Source organism: Rousettus aegyptiacus, unplaced genomic scaffold (assembly GCF_014176215.1).
Source record: "Rousettus aegyptiacus isolate mRouAeg1 unplaced genomic scaffold, mRouAeg1.p scaffold_m13_p_1, whole genome shotgun sequence".
NCBI classification, from domain to species: Eukaryota; Metazoa; Chordata; class Mammalia; order Chiroptera; family Pteropodidae; genus Rousettus; species Rousettus aegyptiacus.
In genome coordinates, this window is record NW_023416284.1 from 65,465,292 (window position 1) to 65,487,307 (window position 22,016).

Consider the following 22,016-nt stretch of genomic DNA (forward strand, 5'->3'; position numbering starts at 1 on the left):
GATGGGTGTTTGGATTGTTTCTGCTTTTTGGCTATTGTGAATAATGATATGCGGTGAACATGGATATACAAATATCTGAGATCCTGCTTTCAATTCTTCTGAGTATATACCTAGAAGAAGAATTGCTTGAGCAAATGGTAATTCTATATTTAATTTTTTGAACAGCCATACTGTTTTCTGCAGTCATTGACACTCTCACCAGCAATGTACAAGGGTTTCAATTTTCCGCATGCCTGCCAACACTTGTTATTTTCTGTTTTATTTTTTGTTTGTTTGTTTTTTATAGTAGCCATCCTAATTGAGTGTAAGAGATCTCATTGTGGGTCTGATTTGCATTTCCCTAATGATTAGTGATATTGAGCATTTTTTACTATGCTTGCTGACCATTTGTTTATCTTTGGAGAAATGCTGTCAAGTTCTTTGCCCATTTTTAAATAGGATTATTATTTTTTTTTTGTTATTGAGGTTTAAGTGTTTTTTATATATTTGGATTTTAACCTTTTACCAGGTATGTGATTTGCAAATTCTTCTCGCACTCCGTAGCTTGCCTTTTCATTCTTGATTGTGGACTGTGCTGCACAGCCTTTTTGAATTTTAATGCCTAGTTTATCTGTTCTTTGTTTTGTTGCCTCTGCTTTTAGTGTCATGTCTAAGAAATTGCCGAATCCAGTGTTATAAAGTTTTTTCCTATGCTTTCTTTGAAGCATTTTATAGTATGAGCTCTTAATTTAGATTTTTAATCCATTTTGAGTTAATTTATTATTATTATTATTATTGACATTGGTTAATGAAAGCCAGTGTTTCAGGTGTACAATTCAACAGTAGGGTGCACACACACACACACACACACACACACACACACACTCTGTATTGGGTGTTCACTGCCCATAGTTAGATTTTCTTTCTGTCCCCACATATTTGACTGCTTTTACCCCATCTACTTCCCCTCACTCCTCCCCTCCCCTCTGGTAACCACTAGTCTCTTGTCCGAGTTTCTGTTTGTTTGTCCTATTTGCTTGTTGTTTTTAGGTTTATGTCCTACATACAAGTGCTATCATGTGGTTTTCAATTTTTTCTGTCTGGGTTATTTTGCTTAGCATGGTTATCTTGAGGTCCATCCATGTTGTCGCAAATGACAGTATATTCATCTCTTTTTATGGTTGAGTAATATTCCATTGTATATATGTACCACAGTTTCATTCAGTCATCTATCATAAGACACTTCAGTTGCTTGCATGTCCTCTCCATTGTGAATAATGCTGCTGTGAACATCCATGTGCAAATATCTTTTCATGTATGTGTTTTCAAGTCTTTGGGGGTAAATACCCAGTAGAGGGATTGCTGGATCGTATGGTAGATCAATTCTTAGTTTTTTGAGGAACCTCCATACCGTTTTCCATAGCGGCTGTACCAATTTGCAGTCCCACCAGCAGTGAACGTGAGGGTTCTTTCTCTCTGCACCCTCTCCAACACTTGTTATTACTTGTCCTGTTGATAACAGCTATTCCAACAGGTGTGAGATGGTATCATTTTGAGTTAATCTTTGAATGTGGTGTAAGGTAAAAAAGGGTACAGCTTTATTCTTTTGTATGTGGATATCTTTTACATTTTCCTCTGTGTGAGAAAAGATTCATGGCTGTTAAGTGATGAAAAACCCAGTTTGAGCTAGTTTAAATATAATGGGGGGATTCATTGACAAGAGAAGTTTATTTATTTATATTTTTATGAATTTGATTTTTTTGAGTTCAAGAAGTTGAATAGTCAAGCTGCTGGAAGATCTGGGATGCAGCCTAAGTCACAGGGGAAAAATAGTATTTGAAACATAGCCAGAGCCCTTTGTTGTCATGGTCTTTTTCTTTTTCCTTTCTTTTTTCTTTTTTTTTTTTTTTTGGGCTGCTTCTGGTGGGTTGGTTTTTTCAACGTAGATTGGCTTTCTCTGTCTGGCAGAAAACACAGTCACCAACAGTGGCAGTTTTAAGTCATAGATTCTGCTCTCCTTGGCTTCAAAGCTGTATCTGGTCCAAAGACTTAAAAATTCCAGGAAGATAACTCTTTGGCCCAGACAGATACAGTTTTCTATCTCTGGATCACTTAACTGAGGCCCACAAATAGGGCCATTTGTATTTATCTGGCAGTTTCTTTCTTTTTTCAGTTTGAAACAGGCACTGTTTAATTAACCAGACTACAAAAATAACCACCTTAGTTCATCCTTCTAATAAACCTCTTGATCTGGTCTTCCCTGTTGCCATTGTCTCTACCTTCTACAAAATAGGTGGTCTTTTTCTTCATTTCACCTCATGGAAAAGACAGGGCCATAGGAAGTTGTTTGCTTCTTTGAAGCGTTTTCCAACAGTATAGATCTCTTGATTCAGATCCTCCATGCAGATGATGCCATATTTACCAAGAGAACTAGCAATCAGTGTGTCATGTCAGGGCAATTCGCTTTTTATTGATTTTGCCATAACCATGCTTGTGGATCAGTTCATTGACTGACTTCAAGTTTCGATACCCCCACACAATGTACAGCTTCACAAGTGTCAGCATGTTAAACGAATTTTGTTGAGCTTAACAAAAGTGCCATTAAAGGTCTGGCAAAGGTGAAGAAGCTGCAGCACCTTTGGGACCTTGGGGCTCACACCATTGATGCCTATGATCTTGATGACAAATGCCAATTTGGGTTCTGCAGGTACATAGAAGTTGCCAGCTTTTCTTGCCATCCTAGTCATCTGAATCTCAGTTCTGTACATCTGCCTATGTTCTTTGTGATAGTGCTTAGCTTTTTCATAGATAAGCTTCCTCCTTAATCTGGCCATTTCTAAGCATGTTAACTGTTAGATAGAGGTAAGGCAGTTAAGAAAAGGAAGGTATCTTAATACTGCCCTTCTGCCAGAAGAAATAGTATGATTTGTGTCATATTTTATGGATAAATATATTGATCACTTGTTAAACAGTAATTAGAACTCATATCCTCTCAAATGTTTAATTTTTTCGAGATATCTTATACTCTGTCATTTAATTGTAAAAATGTAGTTTTAATAAAAATGAATTTAAGTTTTGAGAAATTCTTTGGAATATTTTATAATTTTTACTCAAACCAAAAATAAATATAAACATGACAAAAGTAGAATGGATGAAAATTAAAATTAGTAATTTAAATGTAAAATAAGTAGTATGATATATTTAATATCACACTTATAACTAGTACATATATAGATAGATAGATATAGATAGATGGGTAGACTGCTGTAATCTTGGAAGAAGTCCATTAAATTTAGGAGCCTTCTCAGACCACTGAAAGAACATGTTAATTCCTCTCTAGAGTGCATGATACTAAGGTACTGAGAAAACATGGATGAAATACACACATCAAAATAAAGTACCACCATATCTATGACATCTGTTATAATGTCTATAATATGTATTGCATATTGGATAAAACTTTGTGTTTCAATTAATTCCTGATTTATAACACCCTATTCAAAAAACATGACATGTATATAAACTGCTATCATAATTGGTTACTTGGAGAATCTCTGGACTAAGAAGAAAAGCATAGCCTAGGGGAACTGATACTAAGGGCACATTTCTTGAGAGAGATGAATTGCCTAACATATTTTTAGTTTAGGAATGCCTTACACTTACAAATTTAAGACATCCATTCTGAGATTTATTTGACCTAATAAGCATATTATGTTAAAAATGCAAAGCAGGCATTTGTGGAACTTATTAACCATTTAAACCTTCGTATGAATTTTTGCTGACTTAGACTATTTTTCTTAGATGGCCAGACTGGGATCAGTTGCTTTGAGAGGATAAATTCTTTTTCTATGTTATTATCATTAATTAAAAAAAAAAAAAACCCTACAAAAATAGCATTGATCATTGTAGCACATTTAAATTCGAGTCCCTTCCCATATCCTCTCCCTAGAAATGTGTATTATTAATACTTTGTTGTATCTTCTTTCAGAACATATATTTTCCTAGGATAGAAGTTTTGATTTGGTGAAATACAATAATTTTTTGGACCATGCCGTAGTTTTTCTAGTGATGGGATTGGCTTGGATGGTGTCTTTTAGTGGCTTGTATATGGTTTCTGAAGGCTCTGGAAACTTGGGGTTTAAGAAGAGTTGCTTATATAGATTGGCGACTTTTACACAAAGGAGAGGCAAGAGTGATTTTAAAAATTGCTGAGGACTAACCCTGCATGCTTAAAAGTAAAGGTAAATTACTTTCTTTTTATTCTCTCCCTCTTGTGATATATGTTCTTCCTCCCAGAAGCTAGATTTGAAATAAGTGGTGTTTATATCGTGTTCAGGCTATTATAACTTTTGGTTAACCTCTGTGGTAGTCATAATTCTTTCAAGTGTCAGAAGCCCCACTCAGATTGGTTTAAGCAAAGAAAGACGTTTATTGGCTTGTGTGAAAAGTTCAGGGATCCAGGTACTCAGAAAAGTGTTAAGAATTTCTCTTTTCTCGGTTTTTGCTTTCCTCTCAGTTCAATTCCTGAGTAGGAATTTCCCACATGGTGGCTCTAGATGTATGTCCTAGCAATTTAACTTCATTAGAAAGAGGACATGTCTTCCCAAGAATTATAACACAGATTTTAGAATTGACTTTCATTGGCCTGGAATAATAGACCTGGATCAAACACATTTCTGGATCTTAATATGTGGCCAGCTCCCCCACAACTACATAGATATGACAATGGAGGAGCTACAGTTTAGGATATGCTAGGCTGTACTAGAATAATACTCCCAAGTGTCAGGGGGCTTTATACAGCAAATGCTTTGTTTACCTCTAATCTTGTTTCTTGCTCATGCACAGTCAGCTACAAGTCCAGACGATGACTCTCTAGAGTAGCCCATGTAGTAATTCAAGAATCCAAAATATTTCCATCTTTACCTCAACATGAAGCCTCTACAGTTCAGCAGAGAATGAGGGAACTCAGTTACACATAAGCTCTAAATGCTTCAGAAGGTAGTTAACACAGCCCATTTTACAGAATTAGCCATGTGGTTCTGCCTAACTGCAGAAGGGCTGGGAAATCTGCACAATGACATGGTTTTTCTGATAAGCAGAAAGGTGTCTGCCAGAAGCTGTTAGAACAGAAAAAAAGGTAGAGAGTTACGCAGGTGGATAAAACAGCAAATGTCCTGGAACTCTGAACAATGCTTTACATTGTTGATATATAAAAATACATTGAGTTTGAAGCTTGCTTGCTCTTTGAAATATTTTTTTTTTGTCCTTTTTATTTAAAGTAATGCATGAATTCATGCATGAAAACCATTGACTTTAAAGTGCTTTCTATAATACAACCAGTTTATAGTTTGGAGACTGGTTATTATAACCATGTTGTTGATAAGTTAATCAGTTATAATTGCTAAATTCTGTGGATATTTCTGTTACCAGTTTTATTTATATATATATCTTTGATGAGTTGACTATTTCTGCCTTCTTAGAACATAAAAGTAAATATCCTCGTCATCAGCAATATGCTTTCTTGGGTTTTCTGAGTTATCTATCTTAGGGGTTGGCAAACTTTTTTTTATGTAGTGTCAGATAAATATTTTTGGTCTTTTGGGCCGTATGTCACAAATACTCAATTTTGCTGTTGTTCATCTCTGTTGTTGTAGGGCAAAACCAGCCATAGACAATACATAGATGAATGGTGTGGCGTGTTTCCATAAAATTTTATTTACAAAAATAGGCCTCTAGTCTAGCCATAGTTTGTTTTCCTCAAATCTACCTGGCTGCTCATTTTTATTCTTCATAAGCATCTCTTCTTTTTCCCTATTAAATGTGTATTCCTAGATTATCTTTAGCCTGTCTTCTCATTTCACACTTCTTAAGTAGCCTCATTCTCATTTATTATTTTAACTATCTCAGGTGTTGAAACCAGGGTTTAGGTAGGTTTTGGCTTTGTCCTTTACTAGCTATTTTACTGTGGACAAGTTACTTAATGTGTCTGCGTCCTGTAAAATAGGGTTAATATCTGCTTGCAGGTTCGTTGTAGGCATAAGATTACACATAAAGTGCTTAGCTTAGAGATTGGCAAGTAATATATGGTTGACAAATGGTAGTGTCAACCAAACGTCATTGTTATCTGTTCAACGCCAGTGGGAGTCCCCGATTTGGGATATGGTGAAGCGGGAGAGAGACTTTATTCTGTGTCAGCAACTCAGTTGTGAAACAGCTTGGCTGTGGAACAGCTCAGGTGAGGCAGCCCTGGTATTAAGCTCTGCGCCACTCCAGTGAGACAACTCTGAAGTTTCTGCTTCAGCTGCAGGAAACACAGTCTTCACTGGAAACTGAAATTTGTGTTCCCTGTGCCAAAGGGGAGCTGACTTATATAAAGAGAATCTCTGCCCCTAGTCTCTGATTGGTCCACCTTTATGCAAATGAAGACTCCAAATTCTCACAGTTCGGTTCAAAAAGCACTGCTCTAATTGATTGGAATGGAGCCATTCTGATGGAGGATGTAGCTACATAGCTTCAACTGGACAGGGAAAGTCTCAGTCCTCTTGGTTGAAATGTGATTCTAGGAACACCTTTATAAGCATTGGCTCAGATTACAGGAGCACAGTGCAGGCAGGCAATTCAGTGCAGGCTTCTCCCCGAAGCATGGCTTCCATGAGAGGCCCCTGTTTAGCAATGTCCTCTAGGCTCTGTTTTTAAATTTGAGCCCAGTCAGGCACCAGAAGCATTTCTTAAAAGGTACATTAATTCTGAGTTAACAGTTGCTTTTTTATTTTTTAATTGTCCTCACACATGTTGACTCCCACATCTGTATTTTGATACCTTGATCCCAGCAGTTTGTTTTTAATTCCAGTTTTTGCTACACTTCTCTATTGAATATTTTTATTTAGCTGTTTTTTATTGTCAGTTAAGGAGCGTTCAGCTTCAAATAAGAATCTTCTCACATAACAAAAAGTTTGGAAACAGGATTCTAGAGCTTAGTGATAGTCAGGGCATTCTTGTAAACTTCTTGGTCTTCCTGCTCATGGTTGGAAGATGTTTCGTTAGCTTCTTTCATCCTGTCCTCACACATCTGTATTCAAAGCAATCAAAAAATGTGAAGAAGGGGCTGCTGCTTGTGTAATATTTTTCCTCTTTTTATTATAAAAATTGTCACCAAAAATTTTAAGAGTTAATTAGGAAATAGAATCTATATGACTTGAACACCTTAAGGTGGGAAAAACGTGATAAAATATAGAATGATTGCCAAATTTTTGTGAATATGTGGGTAATGTTTACTTAAATATGCTGTATATGTACAATTCTGGAAAACTGTTAGAAAGGCAGGGATAATTTTTCTTTCTTTATTTCCTCTTTGCCCCCAATGCAAGTGTGTTTACGTCTTCTTTTAAGCAGGAAAAAAAAAAGATCACCTCTTTTCTTATTTGATAGTATAATCAACCAAATTGCTATGCATTCATATAAACACATAAGTAATATTTTTTATAGGTATCAGTATTTTAAGAAGAAAATATAAGTAATGATCATATGTAAATGATCGTAGATGATCATATTGCTATCTTATTTTATATCGTTAAATTCATGAATTAATGAAATTGGAAATAGAACATTTCATTTTTAACAACAGTATTTTAAATAATTTTTTACAAATTTTTTTTTTATAGAAATCTGGTTAAGAAGTACTGTCCCAAACGTTCCTCCAAAGATGAAGAGCCAAGGTACAGTAAATATACTGTTAACTTTTCTTAAAGATTTTTTAAAAGTTTATTTTAATAAAAAATCACTGTTCATGAAAGAGGGAACTGCTATTATAAGAATGAATACTTTATTATTCTAATTCGAAAATAGTTTTCTAGAGTAGTTAAATTGTGAGTTTCCAAGTAAGATGTGAATTAGAACTCCACTTGAGTGTTTTAGTTTCTAGAACAAAGAGTATTTTTATCATATTTCAGTTTGTAGTTGTCATCTTGTTATGTTCTTGCTTTTAGTCTCATGTCGTAAAATGATTTGGCTGGCTGGTTTAAAGGGATAATGAAAAGAAGGGCAATTTTGAAATCTTGAATGTGTGAGAAGTTAGGAATTGCCTGTCAACTTCATGGCAGAAACAAAAAGAGATTAGACTTAAAATCAAACAACTTTGTGTATAATTATCAGTTGTTAGGATTCTCAAATTTAGTGTTAATGCAGTCCTGAGTTGTCCACCTTCAATTGTATGTATTCTGGCAGTATAGTAATTCAAAGTAGATCTGTACATTTTAATACAGTGATTCTCTTTGTTTCTCTCCTTCCCTCCACACACATTTTTTTACCCTTATTTTTGCTCCTTCTTACCCCCCTTTGGTGCCCACCATAATGGTACTTCACTTCCATTCAGGATGTGGGCAGGCATACAGGCAGCTGTGTCCAGAGCTGATAGCAAAGTTGTTCTATAGATCAGCCATCGAGATGCATTTGAGTGGTATGATTGGCAGGTTCTGTCCTCGAGAACAAGCACATCATCTCTGCAACAGGTTCAGCTGCCAAGCCTAGGAATCCAACCAAGTCCATTCCCAAGCTCAGGCCAGTCAGTTGGCAACTTAAGAGATTCCAGTATGCCAAAAGAGCCTGCAGGTAGTATTCTTATTATTTTTTGACCTCAAATACCCCTTGTTTATAAATTAAGACTACTTGAAGATATACAGACACGTACAACTTGAACTTAATGCAGGATTCTTTTCGTAGAAAGTTAATTTAGAGCTTAGTAGCTAAGATTTAGGTTGTGTAAGTTAAAATTGGTCAAGTGTCAGGCTCAATCCATACCTCACAAAGAATATTTGTAATGAAAATAAAAATAAACTTCACCATTTTTTTAATATGTTTTTGTCAGGTTTACCTCGTGTATAGCCTTTTTTAACATCCTTAATGAGTTAAATGACTATGCAGGACAACGAGAAGTAGTAGCAGAAGAAATGGCACACAGAGTTTATGGTGAATTAATGAGATATGCCCATGATCTGAAAACTGAAAGAAAAATGGTAATTATCATTTTTATCCAGTTATCATAGTATATGAAATTTTTTCCAAATAAAGTAATTGCTTTGCTCTTTAAAATAATGTATATTCAGAGTAAACTGGTTTTCTATCTCATTAAATTTCTTATAGCTAAAATTATATCAAGATATTCTTGCTAATTAATGATCCTTTTGGATTTAAGACTAAGGCTTGGTTTAAAGTTCGGTAATCTATAACCCATAAGTTAAATGTAGCCTACTCCCTGTTTTTGTTTCCTAGTTTCCATGAGTTAAGAGAAGAAAGTCAAAAGAATAATATTTTATAATATGTGAAATGTGAATTTCAAATTTCAACAACTATAAAGTTTTTTTTGGAAAAGGCCCATACCTATTCACTTAAGTTTTGCCTGTGGCTGCTTTTGCATTATATCGGTGGAGTCGAATAGTTGAATATTTGTAACAGAGACCACATAGCTTGTAAAGCATAAAATACTTATCTTTTATAGAAGACACTTGTTGAACCCTATTCAAGATGGTCATGTATATTCTTAGAGATTATATATGTCTTAAATGTTATATTTAAAGTATTCAAATAATATCATATATTTAAAATGCCTTTTAGAATTTTGGTTTACTAATGATCTCTTCCTAAGTTTTGATAATGTTACATAATTAGTACCTGGAAAAGATAAAGTGAAAAGTCTTTTTTGAGATTTTAGACTTTATTTAGTATTTAGATGTAATTTTTGTTTCAATTGTCTGTATTGGTGGTTATGATCTACAGCATCTTCAGGAGGGACGAAAAGCTCAACAGTACCTTGACATGTGCTGGAAGCAGATGGATAATGTGAGTTACAGTGTTTCATGGTTAACATAAAATGTAGACTTGTTGAGCCCTAAATTCTCTTATGCTTCACATCTATTTGAATTTAATATTTTTCAGTGTGTTATTCATAATTTGACATTGGTGTAAATAGGGAATGAGATCATTTTGTCATTTTTTTCTATACGATTTTCTATTTGTGCCATCTCTAATATTCAAATAATTGTAAACATTTAGATTCTTTTTGATTTTATAGTAGTTACTATAAAATATTGATAGAGGATAGAAGTGATAGAGTAATGGTGCTAGATCTTAGAAGACCATTTGACTGAGACCAAGAGGATGTAGATTCTAGTTCTGTATTTTACTTAGTACCTGATTTTTGTTGACTTCATTTTAGCATATGAAAAATGAAGAATGGACTATATTATGTGAAATGTTTCTTCTAGTTCAGTGACTCTTTAATAACATAAATGTTCCTAGTATTGGGCTGCTTTCATAGACCATCCCATTGTGGGAATAAAATACTTCATAGGGAGGGAAAATTATAAAAGCATAATAACTATTTAAAAGCTTTCCAAGAGTACTTGCAGTGTGTGTGTGTGTTTAATGTTCTAGCATACAGTCATTTGAAAAAAAACAAGATGCTTACATGGAACATTGTAAGCATCTCCTTTACTTAAAATGCTCTACCAAATACTGTTCTGCAGTACAAAATTAATAGTCTTTTTGTACCCTCAGGTTAGCAAACAGTTTACTCTTTACCTGTGTATTTTTATAATAGACATTGTATTCCTTTAAAATTATGCTGGAGGGAGTTTTTCATGTTAATTAATTTGGTTTGTGGTTGGAAAAAAGGGCTTTTAAGTTTGAGGTTAAAAATAACTCACATATATGTGCATTATTTTGACCCTTTTCCTTTTAAAAGATTTATGCTATAAAATTTTTAAATTTCTAAAAATTTCTATGTAACTGTCATTGATGTAAGATTCTAATTGCCAGTGCTGAGGCATATTAATAGTCTGTTTTTGTTTTTGTTTTGATCTTCTTTTTAATTGGATTTAACAAGACTTTTAGGGAGTGGAGTGTTTACATTTATTAAATTTTAAATTGCCTTAACTAACATCCTTAGTATCTTCCACTTGATAAGTGTGTGTGTGTGCACACGTGCATATTTTCATTTGTACAAAATAATAGACTCCTACACTTATGAGTTATTGGTTCCTTTAAAAACTGGTGTTGGCTCATATCAGTTCTGTTAACATGTGCTGACTTGCATTTAGAACAATTGGCAGTTATTAAGCAGAAGTTGCAGGAGTCATAAGAAAGAAGCATCAGAAAATGTAGGAGAGATTTCTTTAGGGCATTAACAATACCATGAAATAAAAGTGAGTTCTGCTCAGCTCATGTTTATTGAAGATATCTTTGACATGTACTGGGTCCTGGAGATACAAAACTATATGTGACATGGTTCTTGTTTTTGTGGACCTTGTAGTCTAGTAAAGAAGACAGACAAGTATGATTTCTGTGTATTATGTAGAAGTAAGTGCAGAATCTCATTTCATAGTTCTGCATCTTACTGTTTGATCAGGAAAACGAAATTGTGAAATATCTAACATGTTTGAAATACTTGAGAGAAGATTTAAATAACTGAGAGACAAGTTAAATTTGTGACAGTGTTGAAATTGGAAAAAAAATTTAAATGACAGCCATTTATCTCAGGATAAACAAAACAAGTAGTACTGTTGTTTAAGATAAAGACAGAAGAGATTAGTGTGTGAAGACCTTGAAGGAGTGGTTGGAAATTAAGAAGATAGAATCATCAGAGATGCCAGGTCTGTCAGTTTAGGCAGTTCTAAGTAACAGATTATACAAGTTTATAAGAGTTCCAGAGTTGGTCAGTGGTTCAGTGATGTTACCAAGGCTGCCTCTCCTATCTTTTTACTTTGCCATTTTGGCCATGTTTCTTCCTCGGTCTTGTCTTTTGTGGTCAACAGCTGACTTAAGTAGTCATGTACCACATTCAGCTGTGTGCAGAAGCATGATAAAGGGAGCATACATCTTCCAACTGTTCCTTTTTTTTTTTTATCAGGGAAGGGAAACTTTCCCACAAAACCCCCAGCAGACTTCCTCATGGGTGCCTTCAACAGGAATAGATTGTTCAACCATGCCCCCGCTGTGGGAAGGCTGGTAAAGCAAGCATCAGCTACTTTTAGCCTCTGTACTGGGAGGTGGGCTTTTCTCAGAAAGGATGGGAGAGTAGAAGTGGCATTGATTAGTCTGCCATACAAAGAATAAAGTATGGAGACTGTTTTCTGGGGTGTATACCTATATTGTGTAAAGATATATCTTTTAGGGAAGTTTTTTTTTGTGTTATAGTACTAGTGATTCTTCTGCTATTGCCAGGAAATTATTAGGTAGTTTTTTCATAAATAATAAAATACTTAATATAAAAATACTTTAGTATATAAATAGCCTCAAATTGCACCAGAATTAGTAGCATGTAGGTACTAAATTTGAAAACACAACTCTGAACTGAGTTTCATAGAATTAAATGTGGAAATTTAATCTTGTCACAGGAAAGTGACATTCTTATATATTCATATATATTTATGTGCTTTGAATAAATTGTATCTCATTTGATAGCTCCTACTAATCAAAGTACATTCAAAAAGTTTTATAAAAAGTTTCTGACTGTATTTATGTGAATTAAGGTATGTCTGGTTTTATGTATATAGCAGACTGAGCTAACTCAGAAGCCTTTTGACTACAAAAGTTGGATTGATCTAAAATATTTTATATTGTGTTTTAAGATCTTAGCAGAACCTCTATCTTATCTTGAACCTCTAACTGCTAGAAACTAAGGGAGAACTAAAAGCCAGAGCAATAGGTATATGAGGTGTTACTGTGGCATTTGAAAAATGAGGACAGAGGTGTAAGGGATGGTAGTTAATTGGACCTTGCTAAGGACTCAGATTTTAATAGTTACACAGGAATAGAGAGAGTAGGTTTTAGCTCTATATGTTGTGGAGAGTTAGCCTGAAACCCCTGTGTAACATTTGAAACTTTAAAGAATTAAACCTTTAGTGAAAATTGGACTATAAGAACTCTGCCCACTGGCCAAGGGAGGCATCAGAGAAACTTGTCTGAAGGTCAAAGGAGGACAGATATCTTGTGAGAAATTCAAACCTTTTGACCTTGAAGTGGAGGTTTGGAATCCAAATTTGCACTGTCTATATAGTTTTGTAGTCCCTAAGATGAGAAATTGACATTGTAAGTGGTTCTAATAAGGGGGTTAGGTAAATAGAAAATGTTGACACCCTCTGGATTCTTCTAGGCAATTCACAGAATATAGGTAGCAAGGCATATATTTTCCAGGCAGGAATTGGAACAGTCTCCTCTGAGGGATCTAACCCGCTCGAGAGGAAAGAATTATAGATACAGATATGAGGGTTTCTTCCAGAAAGCTGCCTGGGCATATGACCCTAGAGGAGGAGACTATGATCCACAAACCCCACCTGTAGAACTTTCAGTTGGCTTTTTAAATAAGAGAACATAGACAAGGATCCTCAAGATTTAAAGAAGGCATCTAATGTAAACACCAGAGACTAAAACTAATATGTAGATAAAAAAGCAACTTTGAAACAGTGACTATGAAAGGGAATGGGAATTAAAAAGCAAAAATAAATAAGCAAAATATTCAAAACTATTATTAATATTCCCGAAAGGAATAAAGACGATATTATATCCATGAAATAGGAACAAGATACTATTAAAAAAGGAACATATAAAGAAAAAAAACTTTATGAAAAACTCAATAGAAACAATGTAATTGAAATCTCAGAAAGTAGAGCAAAATGACAGAGATTGAAAATATGAGAGAAAATATAAGAAAATTAAGAGGGCTCATCCTTTAGGTTCATTTTTAAAATAAGAAACATGTTTAAAAAGAGAAAATACAGAAAATGGACAGATAAAACCAGTTCCAGAAACTTTCCCCAGAACAGAAACACATGAGTTTCTGGATGAAAAGAATTTTTCAGATTCCTAGCACAGTGAACTCGTGGCAAGACATAACTTCATGAAATTTTAGAACAGTTATGAGAGAGAGAAGATCCTATCAGCCTCCAGAGAGGAAAACCAAAACAAAATAAACATGTTTTATGCAAAGGATAAGGAAGCTAGAAGACATTGGAATCGTACTTTTACATTTTTGAAGGAAGATAATTTCCTACTGAAGAGTTTAATAATACCCGGCCAAATTTTATAAATTAAAAGTGATGGCAAAGACATTTTCAGCCATGGAGACTTAAAAAACTATTTCCCACAGACCTTCTTTTAGGAAACTACTGCTGAATGTGTTTCAGCAAAATAAGGATATGAACCAGAAAAGGGGGGAAGGCTTAGAATTTGGAAATAGAAGATTTGAATCAAGGGAGAGGTGAAAGGAATCCCTAGGATAATGGTGAAGGGAAATCCCAAGGTAACAGCTGCGTGGTAGGCCTAGTTTGGCAACTAGTCCAAATTTCGGCAGGTCAAAAGCTTTTGGGAGAGATTTCATCAAGAAAATAATAGAATTTTAAATGTGTTTGAGTTAACTGAGGAGAGATTTAAAGAACTTTGGAAACTTTAGCATTGAATTAGAGAAAAGTGCGTTGAAAACAAAGCAATAATAAAAAAAAAGATATTAGCTCCAGGATACAAAAATTATGCAGGAAAAGAAATATATTAATATGGTTCAGCTGTAAATAGTTTATACAAAGTCATAGTAGTTCCAATTATGTAAAAAAAAGTTTAAAAGGCTTGGGTTCTGGGCTACTGGTGTTCCTGGGATACCCGGAATAAGCAACATAAAGCCACTTTGGAGGGGCATTTACACATCCCAAGCTACATTGGGATCTCACCAAAAAGAATAAAAACAAGCAGATGCTGAAACCAACCAGCTAATCAAATAAACATAACAAAATAAGCCAAAAAAAAAAAAAAACAAACAAACCCAAAAGTCCTGCTGAAGATGAGCTTATAATAAAAAATTATAAAATAAATGTGTTTTTTTTTTCTTACTGAGAAGAGATATATAATAAACATTCAGTCATCCCTGTGATTTTTTTTCTTCACAGTCTATAATATCTGATATCTAAGGCACCTGGAATGATTGTAATAGTAAAATTTCTTATTTAGAAAAGTTTTTCTTTTAGTGTGTAATTATACACAATACATAGTGGCAGTGTTTTAAAGTTTTTTTAATGAGATAAGTAATTTTATTTCTCATTGTGATATTTTAACAGAGTAAAAAGAAATTTGAAAGAGAATGTAGAGAGGCAGAAAAGGCACAACAGAGTTATGAAAGATTGGATAATGATACTAATGCAACCAAGGCAGATGTCGAAAAGGTAAGAAATAATCCAAACTGACTTTGATATCAAAATATTATTACTTACATATGGAAAGTAGTTGTAATATTTGTATCCCCAAGAGATACACTCTTAAAATATACAAATCTAAAATATACAAATATTTGCATGCTTTACCTGAGAAAGTAAATAATATATGTAAATTTATTTACTATAATGTTTTAATTTCATTCAAAATGCATAGGAAAGACCTAGTTGCTGTTGAGAATGAGCTTCTATCCTATTCCAAAATAGGGTATAAAGGCTAAGTTGTGTTGATGGAGTATGCAAATGGATGTTGGGTATGCTTCCCCAACTTTACAGAAGGAAAATATAGAACTATCAGATGTCATAATAGCTGTTTGTTCATTCATTAATTTTGGAAAACTGAACGCGCTCTTGTCATTTATTAACAGATTTTGGGCCAGATACTCTACAACATAACACTTGGTAGATCACCCCTATAACTTAGGCTGCTGCTTAATTAGCTTTTCCTTCTGCCCCGCCATATGCTCTTTATCTTGGAACATTTGATAAAGTGATACTGGTGAAATGTTGGATTTTTGAAATATAGGTGATGCTTACTCTGCATTTTTGTATATACAAAGGCCCACCATTAGTATATTTTCTCCTTAGGATTTTTAATTCTCTGTAGGATCAGAACAAGAAAATATAAGAAGGAAGAGAAAAATATAGTTGACCCTTGAACAACTCACACTTGGGGGAGCCAACATCCACACAGTCAGGAGTCTGCATATAATTTTTGCCGTCTCTAAAGTTTAGCCACTGAATAGCCTGCTGTTGACTGGAAGCTTACTGATAACATAAATTGTTGATTTTTGTATGTTCTGTATGCCAATAAAGTAAGTTAGAGAAAAGGAAATGTGAAAGAAATCATTAGAAAAATACATTTACAGTATTTATTGAAAAAAAAAATCACATATAAGTGGACCTGTGTTGTTCAAGCGATGACTGTAATTTATTTTCTGTCTTCCATTTCTTTACATTAAAAACAATAGTAACCCTAAAATCATTTAAATTTCGGTTTAAAATTAAAGCTCTTCTGGTATAACTTGTAATGTTTATATATTGTCTACTCTATTTTTAGTGACTTATGCCTCTATATGGTCTTCAGATAGTCTGTTCTTTTTTTTTTTTTTAAATCAACTTCAACATTTCCACGTACTGACTCCATTCATCTTTGTGTTCAGTTTTAAGTTTCTTTGAGGTATCAGAAAAATATTAAAATTTTTTCTTATAATAGCTTTTTAGATATTTGTAATAGATTATATACTCCTACATGAAATACTATGTTTCTTCAACTATTCCACATATGAAATAGTTTCAAGTTATCTTTCATTATGACTACTTTCCTTTTGATGCCCTTTAATTCATAAATATCCCGCTTAGACAATGTTAGCTCAAGTTGGGTATAATCCATGTATGATCTGATGAATCCTAAATGTGATTACCTCCTTTGTTTTGAACACTATATTATGATAGTTATAGTCTAAATGTATATTAATATTTTAGGCAATCACATTATTTGGATTGAATCTTATTAAGTTCACGGTTAATGAAACCTCCATGTCTTACCATATTGTTGTTATGAGAATGTGTGTCTGAGACAGAATTTGTACTGTTGTTATTTTAAATGCATATGTATACCTGTATCAATTATTAGATTTAATCCTACTGTTAAGATTGTTAGATCCTGATTTTGGTCATCTATATTAATTTCCTTCCTAATATGTCATCATACACATAATGTGTTACTACTTGATGAAAATGTGGACAACAATGAGGATCAAAACAAGAAAACAGCACTATTTTATATATGGGAAGCTCCTTGCTGGTTGCCTTGGTTCCTAAAGAACTTGACTTGTCAAACACTGATTGGATACAAAATTTATGTTCTAGTCATAGTTTATTACTAGGCAAGTTAATGAACTTGTTTTTTCATTTTGTCTGCAGAGGTTTCTTTAGAGACTAGTCAGACATCTTGAAATCCAAATATGACGCCTTACTTATAGTTAGTGTAACCTAACTTTTTCAGAATTTAATGTTTATAGCTTTATTTTTATGTTTATTTGTTTGCAACCCTGTTAGAAGAGAATTAGGGAGACTTTGAAGATTTGCTTTTAGGAACAGGAGAGTAGAGGAATTCTGTTGTAAGTAAGTAGGGAGGTAAGGGAAAATAGTTTCAAGCAACTACTGATAAAAGCTTAAAAAAGGTGAAGAGGGAGCAGGTCAGTTACTAATTTTTCCTAAAGAAATGGAAGGCAGCTGCACAACAGTGTGAATATACATAACATCACTGAACTATACACTTAAAAATAATTAACATGATGCATTTTATATTATATGTATTGTATATATTACCACAACTAAAAATATTTTAAATTTAATACGTTATTTAAAGAAAGTAAAGGAAAGTAGTAAATGTGAAGCCCAGAATATGCCAGAGGAGGTTTCCATTATTTTAGCTTCTAGCTTTATACTCCTATATACTATGCTAGAACCTTTGCCCCAGGCTTTGAGAATCATAACCAGTGACTTGGAACAATAGGAGTTTCTCCTGACAGAATCATTGTAGATAGGGGATTATTTGGAATCCTCTATTTCATCATAGTTTATAGGAGGAGAGAGAAAAGGGGAAGGAGTGAGTGAATGTGTATTTAGGGTCCCAGGTTAGAACTTCAAATGTATTTTTCCATAGAAGTACTTGGGGCTATGGTGTTTAGTTTCCATAGGGTTTATTGTAAGCTTCAAGTACACTATGGATTTTTGTGGGCTTATGTGAAATCTTGGCTTCTATGTATTTTCATAGGGCATGTTCCTGAGTTCAGAGGAACTAATTTGTGGACCTACTATTAGAAGGTCAGGAACATTTGTAGAACCTGGAATTGGAATCATGAAGTGTATTCACAGTGTGCTTTACAATTTTCAGAGCACTCTCATATAACATAATTTATTTTTTAGAACACTGAAAAATTGAGCTCAATTTTTATTTTTATTTTTTTTCCTGTTACTTTAGAACAATTGAGACATTTTTTAGATTCCCCTCCAATAAATCTAAAATTAACAATTTAAGTTCGTATTCTAATATCATTTACCAGTGTAGATGATACTAATATGACTCATTTGAAAAGCATTTCCACAAGAGCTCGAGATGAACAGAACTGTATTCTAAATAAGCATTACTTAAAGTACCTGTGGTTTTGTATAGAGATAAAAATCATTGCAGTAGGCCACCACACCCATGATGCCAACCACTAGCAGGGTGATGCAGATGCCAGTGATGGTCAGCACCTTCTTGTAGAGCTCCTCTGCTGCTGGAAAGGGATGAGAGCAGATGTCACCAAAGGCCCCTTCAACCTATCAGGACTTAGAACTGAGTAGTTGGCATGCTGCATGGCATTGTCCATGTGCATAAGAAAGTAAATGCATAACAGTTCATTACTTTTTGCGGATACACTTAACATACAGCAAATAATAATAATTGGAAAATAATAATTAGCAAATAATAAACATTGACTATAAAATTTTTAAAAATCACCTTTTTATCTTTATTTGATTTTACAGTAGTTCTAAGTTGGATAGAAGTGTATCACACTTAAATAAGTGTTTTACTACTAACTTTTTAAGTGTTTAAAATATTCCTGATGTTTTTCTATTCTGATTAAAAGTTTACTGTTTCAAGGCATATAGTATTTATTTAATTTTTTAATTACAATAATTTAACAATTTGGAGATCACCCACTTTTTGTGTTCTGGGACTTGCTCCTTTTCTTTGGATCTTGCTATGGAGCAGGAACAGTTTTGCCATTGTGTGATGCTGGGAACAGTTCTTTTCTGAAATTGCAGATCTCAAAATAAATTAATTTGATAAGGAGAAACTTTATTTGAATGGACTATTGCAAGCGGTGAGGGACTATTGTAATAAGAGAAAGGGAATATTGCAGTTCTAGCCATAAGATTGCATACATATCCTTAAATTTTAAATATCAATAGTTAGAAAATGTCTAATTTTAGTATAACTTTTAGAAGAATGAATCAGCTATGATTTTGTTTTTCTTGTTGATAATGATTTGGACCATTTTGCCTCTAGGCTAAACAGCAGTTGAATCTGCGTACTCATATGGCTGATGAAAATAAAAATGAATATGCTGCACAATTACAAAACTTTAATGGAGAACAGCACAAACATTTCTACGTAGTGATTCCTCAGATTTACAAGGTAAATTTAAATATATAAAATTAATCTAGTTTTAGAGTTGGAAGAGCTACTCTTTAAATGTAAAACTTAAATTTCAGGCATCAGAGTATTTCTAGATTTACTAGTCATCAAGATTAGTGATAAGGAATTTCTTTGATTATAGATTTGAAAACTAAACTTTTCCTAACTTTGAAATCACATATTTTCCTACAGATTTATTATTAGTGTAATAAATAGTCCAGTATTTATGAATCTTCTAGATCAGTTTTAATGCTGTATCATTAATTATTATGACATAGAAGGAAGTTCATTGAAATTATATTTTGTAATTGGCTCTTTTAGAATTAGGATGTAGCTTTTTGATACTCTACCAGAATCGTTGACATTAGTCCAAGTGTTATATATAAATCTTATAAAACATATTTGCTCTCCCAGTTTTTTCCTCCTTGTCTTTCTAGCTGCCAAATCATTAATGTAATCCAGGGTATGAGCTTTCTTATAAATCCCATCCATCATCACTTGATGATGGCAAGTGCCAAAAACCTCAGGTAAAGACCCCAGAATTTCCATGAGGGTTATATTATGTTACTGCCTGTTGTTGAAAGAAGAGAAATTAGAGAAAAGAAATTTAGTGACACAGTGTTGAAAGAAATAGTATCCGGGAGAGCAGAATAGATCTGGAAAGAGTGTCAACCCCAAAATACTTTTTTTTCCCTTTGTAAGACAAGTTAGTACGAAGGAAGCATAGTGAGAAATGGTGGACTAAAGTAAATATCGGATTCTGGTCATTTATTCCAGGGTGTCTAAACTGTCACTCCTCACTCTGCTGCTTTTCTAGGCTTACTAGCTAAACCTTCATCTTCTTGGGAGACCTTAAACTGGAGATCAGCCACTTTTTGTATTCTGGGACTTGCTCCTTTTCTTTGGGTCTTGCTATGGAGCAGGAGCAGTTTTGCCATTGTGTGATGCTGGGAACAGTTCTTTTCTAAAATCGCAGGTCTCAAAATAAATTCCTGGGCTTCGGGAAATAATTAAAGATGAAAACGTGGTTTGAAAGCTATTGGAGTTTGGGCATTTGAGCAGTGTAGCTGCTTCCTAAGAGAAAGAAAATTCAAGTGTTGGCAAATAGCATGTGGCAAAGGTGTTTTTAAGTTATTTGGCTTCCTGTGTGTCCCAGCATACTTCTTAGCGGCATATGCCAATGAATATTTGAATTGCGGGAACTCCATTTATGTATCATTTTGACCTTGTGACTTTCTGTTTTTCTACTTGTGGCCTCAACCCTCAGAGTGACTACAGTCTGAGCTGTAGACTGTGATAGGTCTGGATACCCGTTGGTATGCAATCAACTATGGATTCTTAGTCCAGCCAGATCTTCCCAAAGTATTCTGAGCTAATTAAATGGGCTTAGATGTCTCAGACTTGTTTATGTGTTATAGGTTAATTGCTTAAAAAGAAAAAAAAAAATCAAAATTCTATCTTCAAATAGAATTTTGAATGTTAATAGAATAGAACATTAATAGGAACAACTGCTCTGATTAAAGAATGGAAGAAAGGTGGAGGTGGTATGAGGCAGGGAGTGAGAGCCTGTATGGGGTCGCTTTAGAAGGTTTGAAAACCAGTGTTATCCTGGTTTTTTTTCTTTTGTTATTTAACAGGCCTGTAAGTATTATAAGTCTATAGCACTTGTTACAAGGTTTTAATAATAGTGTAACTATTAGGGTAGAACTTGAATTTTTTCTTTTTTCTTTTGGTTGGGGGGATCGCTTCAGAATGAAAAAAATTAGTTTTCCTTTTTTTATAATTTCTAATTAGCAACTACAAGAAATGGATGAACGAAGGACTATTAAACTCAGTGAGTGTTACAGAGGATTTGCAGACTCAGAACGCAAAGTTATTCCTATCATTTCAAAATGTTTGGAAGGAATGATTCTTGCAGCAAAATCAGTTGATGAAAGAAGAGTAAGTACTATATAATTATATTTGAATAAATGTATTTGCAGTTTGAATAAATGTATGTGCAGTTTAAGTTAGTGCAGTGATTTAGAAAAGGGGTGAAGTAAACGATGAGTAGTTGATTCTAAATTATATTCTATAAAAGAAAGTCTGGTAATAGATTGTACTCCTTTGGGCTCTGAGGATCATTCTAAATATTACATTCTAATTGTTTAAAAGAAAAGAGTTTTAACCCTTTCCTCACCCCACCCTAATTTTTCAATCTACTCCAAGAGTATAAATAACCTGTGACCTATCTCTATTATTCTGTTACTCTAAAGTTTAGGGAAGGAAATGGTCAGATCTAGAGTTCTAAGAGTTGCTTTTAACACAAGAGTTGGCACTGGAACTGGATTTTGAAGCATGGATAATGTATGGAATGAGAAAGAGGAAGGAGGATGGCATTATAAGTAGAAGGAACAACACAGCCCTGTTCCCTTTGAGGAAATATCTCTACTCACATTATATCTTGATTAAGGTCTAGCAATCTTGTACCTGGTTATTGCTCAGTAAATGCTGATTGAGTGACCAAAAAGGATACTTGGCAGACACTGAAGATATGAGGGAAGAGCAAGAGAAGAGAACCAGTGTTTGGGGAGTGTCAAATATGTACCACATAT

At 33.9% G+C, this 22,016-nt stretch overlaps 1 protein-coding gene and 1 pseudogene across 4 annotated transcripts in view; one reads left to right on the forward strand and one right to left on the reverse strand.

The window, feature by feature from the left end:
* The window catches only part of FNBP1L (formin binding protein 1 like), an 86,466-nt gene that overhangs the window by 42,222 nt on the left and 22,228 nt on the right, over positions 1–22,016 (forward strand). For all 4 annotated transcript variants that reach the window (XM_016134232.2, XM_036236541.1, XM_016134234.2 and 1 more), the window contains exons 3-8: positions 7,641–7,694; positions 8,843–8,990; positions 9,751–9,813; positions 15,078–15,182; positions 19,294–19,422; positions 21,217–21,363. In XM_016134232.2, coding sequence (XP_015989718.1) covers positions 7,641–7,694; positions 8,843–8,990; positions 9,751–9,813; positions 15,078–15,182; positions 19,294–19,422; positions 21,217–21,363 — 646 coding nt within the window. The remainder of the gene's footprint in view (positions 1–7,640; positions 7,695–8,842; positions 8,991–9,750; positions 9,814–15,077; positions 15,183–19,293; positions 19,423–21,216; positions 21,364–22,016) is intronic.
* LOC107504766 lies at positions 2,200–2,847 on the reverse strand (annotated as a pseudogene).